Source organism: Cydia fagiglandana, chromosome 13, assembly GCF_963556715.1.
Source record: "Cydia fagiglandana chromosome 13, ilCydFagi1.1, whole genome shotgun sequence".
NCBI lineage: Eukaryota > Metazoa > Arthropoda > Insecta > Lepidoptera > Tortricidae > Cydia > Cydia fagiglandana.
In genome coordinates, this window is record NC_085944.1 from 7,139,448 (window position 1) to 7,156,984 (window position 17,537).

General features: G+C 38.5%; 2 protein-coding genes across 5 annotated transcripts in view; one reads left to right on the forward strand and one right to left on the reverse strand.

Annotated features, from left to right (window-relative positions):
* LOC134670140 (serine/threonine-protein kinase unc-51) overlaps window positions 1-17,537 on the reverse strand; it is a 41,687-nt gene that overhangs the window by 22,553 nt on the left and 1,597 nt on the right. For all 4 annotated transcript variants that reach the window (XM_063527828.1, XM_063527827.1, XM_063527826.1 and 1 more), the window contains exon 2: window positions 12,707-12,883. In XM_063527828.1, coding sequence (XP_063383898.1) covers window positions 12,707-12,883 — 177 coding nt within the window. The remainder of the gene's footprint in view (window positions 1-12,706; window positions 12,884-17,537) is intronic.
* LOC134670141 (uncharacterized) lies at window positions 436-4,881 on the forward strand. Its single transcript, XM_063527830.1, has 4 exons — window positions 436-1,002; window positions 1,993-2,434; window positions 2,520-2,657; window positions 3,826-4,881. Exons 1-4 carry the CDS (start codon window positions 959-961, stop codon window positions 4,522-4,524), a joined length of 1,323 nt encoding a protein of 440 aa, XP_063383900.1. The 5' UTR covers window positions 436-958; the 3' UTR covers window positions 4,525-4,881.

The window sequence follows — 17,537 nt, forward strand, 5'->3', positions numbered from 1 at the left end:
TAAGGGTTTTTAACATAGAGACTCAACCACTTTAACTATTTCCTATGTTCACAACAACATATATCTTTCATAAGAAACATCATCGTAGGTAATCCTGATGTATCGGCTAAGGCTACCAATAAACAGATATCTTTGATATGCAATCCCATGGATCGCATTTCTGCCCGTTTCGGTAGAATTGAAATATAAAACTCTTTAAATCACGAACTGTGCATAACTTATGGCTTACAAACAGTTCTTGATGGAAGTAATAAAATGTGGTCAACTTTATGATCCATTACAACGATGCGACTAGAATAATAATACCTACTCAATTTACAAATAACTCAAAAGTAATTAGGTACGCGTAAACTTGCCAACTAAATAAGCAAAGTGTGATCATTCTATGCGTGGCATTCGGACATTGTACATTGTTTACATTGGTTTTTCGAAAAGTAGTGTTGAAGACAAAGGTTTCCGATAATTGTGACAAATTTCTGATTCAGTATCGCTATCAGTTCCGCTGCAAATTCGCTTTGTTATACTTCTCGTAATTTCTTGCGTGTAGGTGATAAACATACATAAATAGAACGGCGTAAACTACATCGGCTGGTGTGCGCGTGAGAAGAAAATCAGGATAAGGAAAGTACAGTCGCCATTCAGGAGCCTGTAACTAACGTTTGGCGGCGGCTTGACCTGCGTATATCAAGTCAGTCGTTTATGCGAAGGGCGTGACCGACTTAATACGACAAACGTGATCGCGTTATTGAAAATTGATAGTCTTAGTTTTTGGTGTTTACGCAGGCGCGACGTTATCACACTTGATTCGCGATAAGCTCCGCGATGGCAGTGGTGTTCTTATCAGAGTGATAACAGTTATAAGTGTCAGTGAGTTATGCGCTGTTCCCGGAGGTACAGTACTGGTGGTGGCAATAATCAAAATTCAGTCAACGCCTCTAAGTGATTGTTGCAAGTGACCATGAAACTGAAATGTATTCACCTTTTGATCGTTGTGCTTGTTTCGTAAGTAACCTATTCTACTATTTCTTTTTGCGTTGTCGATCAAATAAGTATTATTGTAATGATATGTTAAGCATATATGTTAGGTACATAGGTACTTGATTAAAATATTAATTTTGTTTAAAAAAACCAATATTTTCCTACTTTAAAAATAAGGATGAAGCATGGATTACATAGTGCAAGAAGAAATGATAGTCAAACTATTAATTTAAGTAGTTAAAAATACAAATTAGTTCAATCATACATACAGGTCGAAAGAAAATATTGTACAATTTGGTATTGTTCTCTTTTCTTGATTTTTAATTGAACTAACACGAAATGGACCTACCTACGATTGCATTTTCTTTTGTGCAATAAAAGTTAAATAATTGCAGTATCTTATTATACAATTTCCGCACCAAACTGACGACCGGGGCCGTAAAACCTTTCGTTCACATTTGCCTGATCGTAGCAGGAGTGAGAGAGATAGTGATATGACCCCGGTACTCATTTCGGTAGGCCGCTACTACAGGTATGTCAGTAGGTAATCATAGGCTGCATATTGCTATAATCTAGGTATGTATACGTCAGAGTTATCTTATCTCTTACACATAGTTATCAATTGATTATTAAGCGACCAAGGTATATTGATTTGAGGTATTTAATAAGTTAAAATGAGTACTTTAATTGAAATGCTTAATGCGAAATAGATTTAAAGGTGGTTCACGTCGCATAGTACATATAACGGTCTAGCGCGAGATAGGTACCTATACATTATACAACCACCTTGACAAAAAAGTCACTCTAATCAGAATTCACCAAAAAAACCGACGTATGTAATTTTTAAGAATTTAAGATTTTCGAGATCAGTGTTCCATTCCAACTGTTCCAGTTACGCCCGTGTAGTTATCGCGATTTTTATCTGTCATAACAATTCACCGGAGCTCGGTGCGATAAAAGTGCGTTTAACAGTCACAATAGTCACATGTTAACCGACATTTACTCTCATTTCAGGTGCGGCGCAGTGGTGGCTCAAAACGAGGATGAATTGCCAAATCCTTTGGAGAATGATAACCAGTTCCCGCCAGAGAATCACGTTGAGGGGGACGAGGTCGTAGAGGGCAGCGGTGATGGTACCATCGAGACCACCACAGACAGTAGCCCTGTCCTTGAAGCAATACAACCTACAAATCAGTTAGTCGAGGAAGCAAGCAAAGCCCCGGACAGCGAAATACCTTGCCCGGCACGCTGTTCGTGCATGACAGAAGGAGACGCATTCACAGTGGATTGTGCTGGATTTGATTTAACAGAATTTCCTACCCCTATAGACGAAAAGACTACCGTGTTAAAACTGCGCAATAATAAATTAACTGAAATCCCTAAAAGTATATCCTCATTGAAGAATTTAAAAGTACTTGATGCAGATAACAACTCTATCATGGAACTTAAATCTGGAGTGAGTATTACTTATGGTATTCAAATTGCACTTGAATTTGTGATGGATGAATATCATAATTAACTCGATTTTCATCTGTTTTCAGTCAATAAGCGAGCTCCCTAATTTAACAGTTCTGAAACTAGCAAACAATCGTTTGATAGAATATCCGAGCGACCTAAGGAACAGTTTGCTACTCAACAAGTTAGAGGAGTTGGATTTGGGTGGCAACGACATGAGAACGGTAATATTTTTTTTTTAATCTTTTATGGTGTGGTTGAGCCAGTGGTTAATTTATTTGTATACTTTATATTTCAACAAAATTAATAAGCCCGTAAGGCCTATTTGCACCATCCCACTAACCCGGGGTTACGTCGCGGTTAAACCGTTAACCCAGTGTCAAATTGTACTGTTAACCGTGGTAACACTAAGTTTAACCGGTTAACCCCGGATTACTGGAATGGTGCAAGTGGGCCTAAATGTGCATCATGTAGACGCACTACTTACTCTAGGAGTTTAGGGTAAATTTCAATATTAAAGTTTTCGGGGCGCCTTGACAGTTTCAAGTACCTAGCAGATATAATAGCTGCATTCATTTAAGTATTTATGCCACGGTGTTAAGAGTGTGAAGCCTTTAATCGATTTACTTCCCCATCAAGAACTTAGTTTTAAATTGTACTAGCGACCCGGCCCGACTTCGCACGGGTTACACAAATTATACAACTATACAATAAAATGGCATGAAAATCTCATTTCATTTCATTTATTAATTGTATAATCATGTACATAAACGCAAACAGGTGTAAATAATTAAATAAAGTTAGTAATCTGTTCAGTAATTTTTGAGTTTATCGCGAACATAATTATATACATTCAAACAGACGCGGCGGGTGACTGTTTTATAAGGTGTTGTGATAGTACCTAATACCTAATTATACTTTACCAAACTTGCAGATCATTTTACCAGATGATGGTCAAAGAAAAAGAAAACGAATATACTTAAAAGTACATTCCAAAACATTTATAACTTCAATCATTTGACACCGTGTGGCAATTAAGTAACTCGTAGTGAACCATACTTGCACAGGGTCGTGAGGAAAGTGTTTAAACTCAAAAATATAGTTATTGCCCTGTTAAGGCACTTATAAAAAGGCATTAACGAGGAAGCAGAACGAGTAGGTTATTTTATTACGCAAAAAAAGAAACTTATTTTGTAACGGACAAATACTAAACTCAGATATACAGAAAAAATATAACATATGTAGCTTAATAGACCAGTTATAAATTAGAATTCACAACGCTAATATTATTATGGGCGTGTCAACTTTTTTCCAGAGTATCATATACATATGTAATTACAAAAATTACTTCTGTAAATATTTATTAATAAGATTAATTTCTTTATTTTTCAGGTGCTTGACGCAAACACATTTTCCAACTTCGAATCGCTGCGTACATTGACCCTTGCCACCAGTACTGTAGAACTGAAGGAAGATATTTGCAACAAGCTAAAAATCTCTTTAGTAACCATATGCACCAGTTCATGCGGATCGGACATGTACGAATGTGACACAGATAAACCTATAAATAACGAGGACGAATTGCTTTTGGAATCGGAAGCTAAGTTACCTGGAACTCTGATAGATCCCCAAATACCTAAGGAAATCAATGACACTGATGTCGATTCAGGTACTGAGGAAACTCCAGCGGAAGTGCAGTCATCCAGCGATAAAGCAAATAGCGAAAGCGGATCATTTGTTAACAACTTTTCCTTGCGTGTGGCTGCAGACAATACACCGTCAGAAGGAGAAACTGTGTCTTCAGATAAACCCGTCAGCGATACCCATCAAGATGCTACTGAGGCTGACGCGAACGTAAAGGTTGGAGCAACCACATCTGACACTAAAACCGGAGGAGTGGACAAAAGCGTAATCGGCATTATCGTAGCTGCCATGGTGGTAGTAGTAGCAGGAGTAACCATAAAGAAGAACTGGAGTTCAATCAAGAAACGGTTTAGCTCGTCTCCCAGGCCAGCGAACGAGAGAGTTGCGAATGGAAATGGAACGGCACCCGAAGAAGTCCCATTACAAGACAACAAGTCACCCGTCTGAGTTAATTTATGTTGACACAGTTATTTACATTTAAATTGTACTTTAAAGCCTTACTTAAAATTGTGACGAAACGTATGGCATTTGATATAAACTCTCGGTTTTGTGACGACGGCTCATCGGCTGTTAAAGGTACATTAAGTTAAAAATGCCCATAATTGTACAGTTTGTTATTGGATATGAACGGTTTCGATCTGAATGTTAGAGCATTATTTATTCACGAAATGTTAATAAGGGTGCAAATAGATTAAGTGTTGTTAGGGATACGTTTTTTATGTACATAAAGATATTATAGTTTCATTGTACTTGTACGTATTATGTTATGACAAAATGTGTTTTATAATATAATATATGTATTCAGTTTTTACCACCTGTACTCTGCACTTTTGTTTTATTTGTTCTAAATATACTCAATAAACTGATTCTACTAATTGGTAGCTAATGCAGCTAAATTAAGCATAACAACAGCGATACAATATGATTTATATCAACGAAATAAGGATTCCTAACTGCAAACTATAACAATAAAATAGTGATAGTGTAGGCAGTGGATACTATCATAAACTACTAAAGTCCCATAAATGGAGATGTATAGTTATCATGTTAAATCTAAATAATCTTTTATTATGACTCAACTATTCTCACTATAAAGTAAACATGTTTCCCATATAATGCGCTTAATGCGCATTTGTTGTGGCTATACTATGGAACGAATAGATACGTATATGTATCAACAAAATAAACAAACATGTTATTCCAAATTCGTACTTTTGCGTATCTTTGGAACGAAAACGTCACAATTGATTAACTTATGGGTGTCAGGGTAAAAGGGTGTACCGGTGTCCGCTACGGGCCTACGGGCGGATATGCACCTCAGCGCTCACCTGACCTACAAGCAGTAACCCACGAGATGCCGTTACCCGGTTCTGCACGATAACCTCCATTTCACAACAAACGCTACAGGCAACTCCCATTGTCAGTTTCTTTCTTATCTCATGAGTCTTTTCATTTTACGTTGAATATAAACGGCGGGTCGTTGACACGAGCACAGGTCTCCGCCCCGTGTACTAAAAACTGCGCAATTTCAATGCACATCACTGCATATACAGTATAGTACAGTGTACCTACGCGTCCGCCGCCTTTTGATCAACGACACGTGTGCTCAAGTGCACTGCTCTCGTTTCGTACGCTTTTGGAACGCTACGCTACATAAAGATAGATGACCACGCTGGCCAGTTACATTTGTGACACAGGGTTGCGAATATTCTGTACCAATCTTGAAGATAGTACACTGTCTTATACTGACAGCGGATCAAAACCATTTAGAAATACGATAAAAATAAATAATGTTTATTGTGTGGCATTTACCTATACAATAAATGCGTTTGTACTTTTATACCAATTGTACCATATATAGAAAATAAACATTACATTCTAATCGATATCGATACTGCAACGGAATTGCAGAAGCAGAATGTGCTGACTTAATAATTAATAATGTGAACTAGTCGATACTGTTACTAGTACTAGGGCAGATAGCGTCAAGTTGTCTAACAGCAAGTTTTTATAGGCAGTAAACAAAGAAAATACAGTAATCGAGTTGCAACTTGAATTCCATTAGATTCTTAGACGATGTGATTCATTCCTTTTAAGAGTTTCAAGCCGGTCGAAGTGTTCCGGGTAGCATTTAGCGCTTCCATGTTGGTCGAACTGGGAATATAATAATACATTTTCGATTCGCTGCATTGTCACGTAATGTTAATAAAGAAAACAAAGTAAATCGACAAGTTCACGCACGAGCTAGTAATTTGAAATGATGAGATCATTGGCTAGATTAGATGGGTAGAAAGCCGCGGTTTCCGGTGGGTATGTACCTGCATCACTTTCCACCAGCCGCGCTATCATGCCGCCTGGTGTAGAGAAACTTAATTCAATCTTTTAACCATTTGTGTAACGGGTAGTGCAATATCTTGGGATAGGAGTAGGACGAAATGGCGTACTTATACGAATTTCATAATGAATGTCGTATATTTCTTGAGACCGCATTGTACAGTGGGTGCCCTAACAATGCATATAGTATCCACTTATCTATACAGCACAAGCATGGCGACGTGAGTACTTAAGTTGGTGCACTTACTGTACGTACATGTAAAAAAAGTAATCCGTAGGTCGTAAGGTTTGCTGTTCTAGATCAAATTATCGTACATACATCAAAAATAGGCACGGATCTTACAATTGAATAGTGTGTAGTACTATGTTTCAGGTCTCAGTCTCAGCACACAGCATACAAAATAGCTACCGCCTGACATGCAACATGCATAAATAATTGGGTTTATGATATCAAGTATACCACTGACTACAAAATTGTTAAAAAGAACACCTATTTTTATTACAGTTCTGGAATAGATATTTATTTACATGTAAAGTAATGCGAGTAAAGATACTCAACGTACTTCATTAAAAGAAAAGCGAGATTAAATATTCTGATAACCGACACGCTACTGTTACATGCATAAGTAAAGGGGGTACTGCACCGTTTCCAATTTACATAATCATGGAATGGAATGATGGAATGATGCTTTGTGTCTACGCGAAAAGGCGCCTAATTGCAACTCTTGCATATGTGGTTGCAAGATATTAAACGTTCGGCATTTAATTTTTCTTATTGAATTACAAGAGGATGCCAGAAGAGGGTACCTTGTTAACCACATTTACTTAGCGGGACCTCAGACGAACTGTGAATGTGATTATTACCTCTGAGGACAATTGTTAGGAATCGAGCTTACGATTCGTGCAATTGTAACAAAATGTGAATCAAGTAGCTTTCACTGTGTGTAGTTGTGATCGAGTCTTTTAAGAAAGAATTGTTCCTACTTTTACATTCAAATGGCTGCGACACTATATCGGAATCGGAGCAGCAGCCACAATATACATATGTGTATATGAACCTGATGCGACCCCAAGGCCCAGCCACGTGCGAGATGTACCGCTCGAGTCGACAGCGCGCTGTATATTAATACGACCACGAGGTCACTACCTGACTGCTGTGTGGTATGGTGTGGTGATGGTGTTGGACGAGACAGCCCGAATAATTTCATTTATAATAAATATATTCAATGCACTGTGTGCTAACCACGTGCTAACATGTGGGTGTTGAAAATGTGTTGTAAATTACAGGCATAGATATACTTCATTCATGTCATTGTTTGTACAAAGTTTCATTACAATCCAACAGAACACTGTTTTAAAATGAGAACGAAACTTCGTTTGTATGTACCTAAAGCTTGAAGGTGAAATTCGGCCGAGCTTGCTGCGGACTCTTAAAGTAGTACGATTCGTTGATCAGAGGGATATAATATAATGTCAAAGTTGAGCGCAGTAATTGGCAGGGCACACGTGCTAGCAACCAAACCGTGAGACTGAGACAGTCGCGCTCGGGCTTGCATCATCCGACCACGCCTCATCATTGGCTGACTATCGAAGAGCTTTGTCATCGACTTTTGTGGTTTAAATGTAAACATAAATAGAAACGCGTGGGCTTCAGTCCAAGATACTTTGTTTAATAACTTTTGAACAAATCTTCCATGAACATTTTGATGTAGAGCGAAAAAACTGTTTGAGTAGGTACTGAAGTTCATCTTAATTAAAAATAATTTAGACGAGATCTGACGAGCTATACAGTCATGAGGAAACTGACGGCATTAACAAAAAAAGTCATGGTCGACAGAAGCCATGACGACTGTGCGCGTTCCACGCCCGAAAGCAACTCGTGCCAATGAACTTTGTTGGCTTTGTGCGCCGTACCTATTGCGACTTGCGAGGCACCGGCCTGGCTATGCCTCTGCTCTTCGCGGTACAAAAACTAAACATTCTCATTATAATTAAGTACTTCTAAAACTAAAACGTCATTCCCACCAGTCGTACAATTTGGCTTGGTGTGCTTGCCCTTGGCGAGAGCTATTAATATAATTCGTTGTTGTACTACCTCGTCAGACCTGAGCAAATGGCAAATAAAAATAATTTAATTCGACCACGACGGGTAAAGTAAAGCCAAATATAACTGAGGTTTGTGCGTGTCTCGGGCGGAAAGCCGTTTTAAGGAAGGCGTCTATATAATATGTATTCAAGAATGAGACATTTTCCATTTTTTGATATTCGCTGAATTTTAATAGTCGAATTCGAAAAGGCACTAATAAAAAGAGTTTATAGAGAGTAGTATTGAAAACAAATAAGTCATGAAGATAAGGGCTGTCAGGAAGCTGTTGTTTTGTTTGTAGATAGGTATATATTGTAAAGCAAATAAACAATGACTTGTTTTTGTTTTGAAAACACGTAAGAGAAATTGACGCAATACTTTAATTTCGTCTCAGCCTGTAGGTGTCGTTGCGCAATTACCTAGCATAAACATTATATTATTACTTAGTAGTTGCGCATGCAGATATTATTGTGGCCACGTGGAGTCGCGGTTCGCGGTGCGCACCAGACATCGCGACGCGACCTATTGCTCAGCTCCACCGGTGTAGGGTTCGTACACAATATAGAGACAATGGGATTATTTAATAATATAACCTATCTCCAAGCATGTAGAATTTAGAAATGCACTTTTGACGATTACATCCCGGGTGCAATGAGTCAATGACTGTTTGACTAATCTAAGCTTGCCGTGCATGTGCCCTTAAAGCTATCACTTGTTTTTGGGTCACCTCTGTTTAAAAATAGGATCAGGTACGCAATATAAATGTACTCAGGTTTCATAAACATTCATTCATCAGGCCTTTAACATCTTGACAGATGATTTATGCAGCGTCTGTAAACGAGGAACAACGTCTGTCGTGGCTGTATAAGCCAATGCGGGACCGGCATTTGCGACCTCATTTGTGGCAGCTGAAGCTGGGAGCCATCTCGCCTCATGTGCCTCTTAAACAACAGACTAAGAAGGAGTCGCTTCTAGGACAATCAGCGGTCATCACTGAGGTCTAGTTGTCAAGTGCCAATAGGAAAAGCCTCGAAAACGCTGATAGTAACTGTTTAATAAGTTATAAGTGATCTAACATTAAATATTATTGTTAGATATCCAACTTCCAATTAATATCTTACAGGAAGTAGACTACAAAACGTGCAATAAGATATGTATAAGTAAATAAGAAGCGATATTGTCAAGTTTTTGTAACTTAATGCACTATATATCGGACTGACTAGTGACCAGCCAGTAACAAGATCATACTGATCATACGAACATTGTAATTTGTTGCCATAATAATGATGACAAAAATCTTAAATACTTGATAGGAACCGAAAGTTTTCGAGTAGGTGATAAATGATAAAGAGGTTAGTAGGCCACGTTGTATGACTTGATTCCCCACGTATTCATTTACACATGTGATATCGTCATATACGTCTACACTATGTAGTTCCGTCAATGAGATAAGGGCAGTCTGCTCTCTTATCGTTAGCGCAAAACTTTACCTTGGTATACATAGCGTTATTAGCATTATCCAAAATATCCACATAAATGCCTAATAAAAGCGATGATTCAAATTCAAATCAAAGAAATTAAAATAGCAAACTATTGAAATATTCATAAGGTTAAATGAATAATGGTATACATTTTGGAGTAGACATCGCGCGAAATGGAGCCACGTTTAAGTTTATTGGTGCGGTCGTCGTCCCCTTGACCTATTAGGCACAGCATTAAACATTGTAACTGCGCAGTAGAAGCACTCACAGTTCGCATGGAAGCTTCCCGTCTGTCTGGTAGGTATATTACATTTAGTGAGTAAATCTGCGATTAGCGATAAAGGAGTGTCCACGCGATGGGCCACCGCACCGGCGCACACGCACAGGCGGCGTGCGACCTTGCTGCGGATCCGCATACGCTACACGCGCTGTGAACACGCGGAAGACTATTATTACGTCGCGGTGATGATAAAATGAGAGCTCTGTCTGTGTTTAATATTATACAAATATGACCGCGACGTAATTTGCCAATTATGATGGTATTGTCTGTTTTAGTTCCTAAACTCAATAAAGTTTAGTCGAATGTTTGCAGATGTTGAAGAAACGTTTTACATTTTTATGTTACATACCTACTTGGCAGTGCAACATTTCTAAGAAGGGCTATGTGAATATGTAATAGATTTGTTTAAAATAGTAGCTATTTGATTGTAGGGATAGCGCGGTTCGCACAGATTTTTGTATTGACATAGACTTAGGTATCTCTAATCATCGTATTTTATGTTTTCTTTTACAACGCCATAAGTCATAACACTGCACCTTGTTTTTCATGGTCATAAATCTCATTTGCCCTAATGCAACTCATGCTAAACATTAGTCAGAGCAGCTCAAGGAAGGTGTGAATTTGTAGCCTTTGTAGGCTACTTCATTTTTAGGGTTCCGTACCCAAAGGGTAAAACGGGACCCTATTACTAAGACTTCGCTGTCCGTCCGTCCGTCCGTCCGTCCGTCCGCCCGTCCGTCCGTCCGTCTGTCACCAGGCTGTATCTCACGAACCGTGATAGCTAGACAGTTGAAATTTTCACAGATGATGTATTTCTGTTGCCGCTATAACAACAAATACTAAAAACAGAATAAAATAAAGATTTAAATGGGGCTCCCATACAACAAACGTGATTTTTGACCAAAGTTAAGCAACGTCGGGAGGGGTCAGTACTTGGATGGGTGACCGTTTTCTTTTTGAATTTTTTCCGTTTTTTTTTTTGCTTTATGGTACGGAACCCTTCGTGCGCGAGTCCGACTCGCACTTGCCCGGTTTTTTAACCGTATCATAAGTAAAACAATAATGAATGGACATAAGAAAATGCGGTGTCGTTACTGTTATCGTTATCGAGGATGGATTAAGGGCAAGGCCATCAGGTCACGGACTCCTAATGCCTACGGATAGGTACAGTTTCCTGGTAATTGTCACACTGGCGATATAATCAAAGAAATCTGACTATGCTAACTATGATGCTTGTATTCAAAGCCATTTGAAATTGTAATGTAGTCGAGCGCTACCCATTTCCCGAATGCACTATTAGGTTCAAAGCGTCGAGTTAATTAATTATATAATCAGATAATAAACTGACATAGTTCATTTGGAGAACTGGGCCACTGTTTGTATTAATTCAAGTGTAAACAATAACAATAAATGATACACGATAATAGTGGCAATTATTCACAACAGTCCTGATTGAACGGCCACTAGACAGGAGCGTGCAGGGTCGAAGTAGAGGTACAGAGATATAATTAGAGAGCATACTTAGTTTCTTACTGATATTAAATTTACTGCGTTATGTATGTTGTTGTAGCGCGCCTGGCCGCACTAAATCAATGTTCTGCAGGGTTATGTACAATCACCGATCCTCGCCTAAGTTTGCATCGCTGATTTATGGGTAACACGGTAATTTAGTATCTGTACGTTTCTATTGTACGTCCGCATTGCACCTATACAGACATTTCAACACTGATACTTAAGGCTATTAAAGTACTACATATTATACTCAGTTAGGCACTTAGGCAATCTGTAAGAAATGGTTCTGATCGTAAACGCTCTGAACAGGTACCTACTTACTTAATAAATCAATGTAGAGCGAGCAAAATTTAGTAGTTAAACATATTAAACGTTTAATAACATTTCCCAGGCGTTTGCTGATATTCTGAGATTGTAATGTTTGAATAAACCACGGTTCGAGTTCGTCAGAACGGAAGTTATTTTTAAGATTCTGTTTACAGCCACTTTCCCAGGGTATAGTTTACAAACTCTGGTAGTTCGTTGTAAACACTATCAACGGGACACCTGCACAGAAGTCACTACAAATCTTTACTTGAAGTAATCAATAACAAAGGGAACATGAAGACCTATCAAGAAAAACCCAGACCTGTTTTTCATATATTACTACAATTTACGTATATAGTTTTATGTCTAAGTGTAACATTTTACGTTTTGACGTTTCAAGTCGGCATATACTGCCTTGACTTGCCTTGCATTATCAGTAACAGCAAAACTATTGATTAAAGTTGTACGGTTTGCAGTCACTGCATTTAACGGTAGCATGGGTAAATGCAGCTTCTACTTCGCTAAGATTTACGTAAATCTTGATATGAAAACTGTAATTAGCGTTTAGATTCACAGGCGTTTTAAAAGAATAAAAATTGATAAGACGTTCATTACAGGACTATAACTTACCTCCATGACGACATACACATAAGCGGGGCTGTCCATACAATCGTGCATGGCCACGAGGTTTGTGTGGTGCAGTGCTGTGAGCTCTCGTAGGATTTTGATCTCCTTCACGAGAATCTCTGAAGCCTTCTGAATTCCTTTCTTCGTCACCACCTTTACGGCCACTGATTGCGATGGGTTCTAAAACAAATAAACACATATCATCAATTTCTGCTTGGTGAACCTGAACAAAACAAGTTTTGAATATAATACCTTATTCGCATAAACTGTATGTAAAATAATCAAGTTTCTTTGGTGTTTTACGGGTGAGTGAGAGCAACTCTCTCTCTCGACCTCGTGTATTGTTAGCAAAATAAGTATTAGGCACGTTGAATTTAGGTGTAAAATTTTATGATTCTGTTTCCACACACGAAGCGAACGACACTCTGTATCCAGACTGTCCAGTCTTACACACCCGATGTCGCTTCATTGAGGCAGAAAACAACTTTGCATAAAGGGTAATATTAGAAATGATGTAGTAGGATACAGTAGCAATAGGCACGTTGTCTTTGTAAAGTGATAACCCGCGTGCACCGAGCGTTGCATAAGGTCGTCTCAGGTGGGCGGCTAGCGTGTGCGGCCCAAGGTCTGCATCTTCGGCTCGTCATAAATGTGCATCTAATGGATGCACTTAGTAATCATAACATAATTAACTCTGCAACCAAGCAGGTTTTTAATTGAAACAGGTGTAACTAAAAGCTCCTTGTCATCGGTCTAACTGTTTCAATTCGAGCAAGTTACGTATCTTGATGTCAGCAAAAATATTTTAGACGCTAGATGTGAGGCAGCGGCGTCCAAATCTATGTCGCTGCCAAAACAAGCGTCCGAGTCTCAAAAATATATATCAATAGTCAATAGCTTTCGACGTCAAATTCGTTAAAGTGGCAGTGACTTATTTTGCGTAACTCTTGGGATTGGGCCCAAAAGTATCTTGTATTTTCCATCTCATGCAAAAAATGTCGAGCCCTTATTGTTTCTTTTTGCAATGTGCCAAACCTAATCGGGATAGATTAAAAAACGACGTTGCCATCATGAATACAATAAATATCGTCTATTTAAGGGTGGTATTCCACCTGTCCAATGTGTATTTTGTCTCACATTTTGCTTAATGAGAGAGTGAGACGCAATGACATTGGACAGATGGAATACCACCCTAAGACAAACATCTTGTGATCAATAAATAAAACAGCATCTGTCCTCTATTAGAAATCCCTCTATTAAGGTACCTCTATTAGAAAACGCAGTTGTGCAATAAACTCAAAACATACATAGCGTAGATAAACTGTATTTATTTTTCCAGAACTTTGTGTGCTGAAATATAGGTAGGTAGGTGATGTGATGACTATACTATTCGTCAGTTCCTTTGTCTTGCCGCGCTCTCGAGATAGTCTGGTGAAGTGGGGTACTTCCCATTTTGTTCTTTAGAACTGGAAATTCTTTAAGGAATAGAGTTCAAATTCGGACAAAAAGTATTCGTTTTGCAGAACTAATGGGAATAGGAAGTACTTGTGAAGTGTAGCGAAATGACGTTCAGCTTGTTTATTGCGTAATAGATCGATGTACTTAATGCTAATCGTGGTACTACTGCGAAAGCACATTGTGTGTACGAAACTCATATGTTATGTAAATAGTTATTACAAATGCTTTATACAAACAGGCCTGTGGCATTTTGATCCTCGCCAAAACCGAATTAATAAGACAAGCTGCGCTTTGGATTTCTTGAGACATCTTGGGCATCGGCACGCCCTACACTACAGCTCTGACGCGTATTATGTGCGCTGTGCCAGGCGTGGCTCACTCCGCGATTTCGTCGCTTTGCTACATGTAGCTAAAAGTACATCCGTTCCAAACCAATGGTGGCTAGCCATAAGCCGCGCGTGGCGCTATCGCCACCTAGCGGCCATATGTAACTCTCCGTAACTGATCGTAACTCGTAACAGACGCCTTTTTGTTAGAGAGTGAGTCTTCTGTACCTTCTACTTACGTACTTCTGTGCCTATTTACTATTATTTATTCTGTGGCTGTGCTATGTGGTGTAATTAAGTCGTTTGTAATTCATTAAAATTAAACCGATAAGTAGCTCATATTCGTTCGTTTAGGGGCGTCTAGAACTGGTGATTAATTGAATGAGTTAATGAATACTGCCAATCCAAAGCTTTTTTGCAAGAGATCGCTTGATAGTAAAAAGACCTAGACGTGTCTTTTTATCGCACTGTTGAGATTTGTTACATGTTGTGAGAATTGCAATAAAAAGTATTTGTTTCTAGTACGTTGAATTGATCTGGAGAACTGATTCAGTGATTCAGTAAACTCGGATCGGCTCGCAGTTATCCAGAAGGGGCCGGTGGTGCGCGCACGCCGGCTAACATTAGCCCGCCCTACATTCCGCAGGCTCGTGCAGCGATTACGGCTTGACCCGATTTCGACACTCCCCGTCCCCCGTGAAGCAGGATTGCTTCTAGGCCGAAAGAAAAGATAACTACCTCCTATCGACCAATAAAGGTGTATTGTAAGCTATAAAGGTCGCCAGGGCTATTTTGTGGCTACTTTAGCAGTTTTAAAACAGCAGTTGTTAGTAAATAAGATTTTTTTATAGAACAGCGGAGCGCGGGGGCCGCCTGCACGGTCACGGTCAGCGTGCCGTGTTCAGCATTTAATCTCTGCGCTCGCCAACGTAAACGTTTGCCAATTCAGCGATTATGGCATGGACTCATGGCGGTACGGTTGACGTCTCGGCAGACGTCATACTACTTGACCGCTAATTTAACTAAGTGCTGGCTATTCGCTCAATGCGGATAATGGTCCTAGTAAGTAGACACTTGAGTACATAGCAATGACCCCAGTTTTTTAGCATCGTCATCCGTTTCACTCCACTTCACTTTAAATCAAGTTTTTTACATGATGATGTTGGCAAACATAACTATCCTCTACACTCTAAACGCGTTGCAGTCGTTGTAAACGGATTGTAAAAGTTACAATACCTACAACTTTATATTACAATTTGTAACATAAAGTGGTAGGTATTCATTTTTTGGATGAATTTGGACCTTATACCTACTTGTGCATTATATTTCCAAGTTGTAGATATTATTAGGTATATGACAAAACCTGCTGCTAGATAAGGATGTGCTTGGGTCGGCGTCGGCACGTGCCGCTCGCCCTTGGGCCGTCGTGCGTGTCGCACCATTGTCCGGCTTTGTGGGCCCGCACAATGCGACACCCGAACCCGACATGCCGCCCACTGACCACGCTCGACAGTGCACTACACTACTTTGTAGGGTCGACGACGAATAATGTTTACTTGTTGTAAACTGTACCTCAATTGTATGCCGTTAAGAATCAAAATTGTATATACCAACTGGGTACTATTTATTACATGATACTGCAACTACCTAGGGTACCTAAGTAGACCTATTTTTATTTCAAACTGCAATACAATACAAATAATACTCTTTATTGCAGACCTCAATAAACGAAAACGATACAGATAATACAAAACAGGGAAACTACCTGCAGAGGTGTAATTATTTAAATTAGCAAGTAATTAAGGATAAAAGTTAGGTATGTAGTCAGGTCACACCACAGCATTTGTATATAAAAAGGTAGGTATACATTTTATGTGCGAGTTAAAAATATTGTGTAAAAAATTATATCTACTTTGATTACTGTACTAAATAATAAGTCAGTGAACAAATTAAATGATGTGGGAAAAAGTAATTACCTCACTCAGAAACATAAGGCAAGTAAAATAAAATTAAATAACCCTAATAGCAACATATCTCTACTGCCTAGAGAACAATGTGCCACATGAGAATCAGATAGATTACTGTCTGAATAATAACAATTATAATCTTTGTTTGGGTTCTCATGGCTGCAACTTTCAAGTAATTATTGAACAAGGTAAGGAACTTACAATTTTAACAAAGCATATTGTGATGATACAGATTAGATAACTCATATTAGGTTTTTAGGATACATTTTTTATTTTTAGTGGTACCTAACTACCTAAATACTTTTTGGTACACAAAACTAATTGCACCATTCATTGAAATATCAGGACATGAATTTGTCCAAAAATGTTCTATTCTATTTCTATAATATATAATTAAATTATAGTATTTGGCGTAAGTCTTAATTCCTCTTGGGAAATCTGTTTAAAATGTTTTTTACATATTTATGATCCTATTTTCCCGTAGTACTGTGTAAAATAGCACTCTTTTCGTGCGTATGTCAAAAGTTTAAAGGGCTATATGTACTGTAAAACGATGTACGATACACGTGCGAATAGGTAATTCGTGTCGATTTCCTCTTTTCCGCACTTGTATCGTAAATAACTATTTTGATGTTAGCAAGTTAATTCATATACTTATTAACCAGTAAACCAGTAGCTGCATGGTAACAAATAGTAGTAGGTAATAAAGGCTCAGTTCAACATGTGGCCAGAATTGGCACAGACAGCTGCTCACACAACTGGAATGGGAGCAGCTGGCCATAATGGCAACTTTGTCACTTCTCTACCTACTTTGCACTATTAAGGGCAAAGATAGATCATCTTGACTTACATGTAAACTATTTAAATGAGGACTAAGGCTGTGTGTATGTGGTAAATTATAACGTGATATTGATTATTAATGAAATCTGTTTAAGCCTTCACTGTTTGTCTGGCTTTATAGCAAACAGTAGTGTATACTTCAAAAAATACCATTTCTTAGTGTTTTATAATTGTCAGCAAGCTGTATAATATAAACAGTACTATATAGTTGCAAATTCACTAGTTTAGATTGTAAATGATACT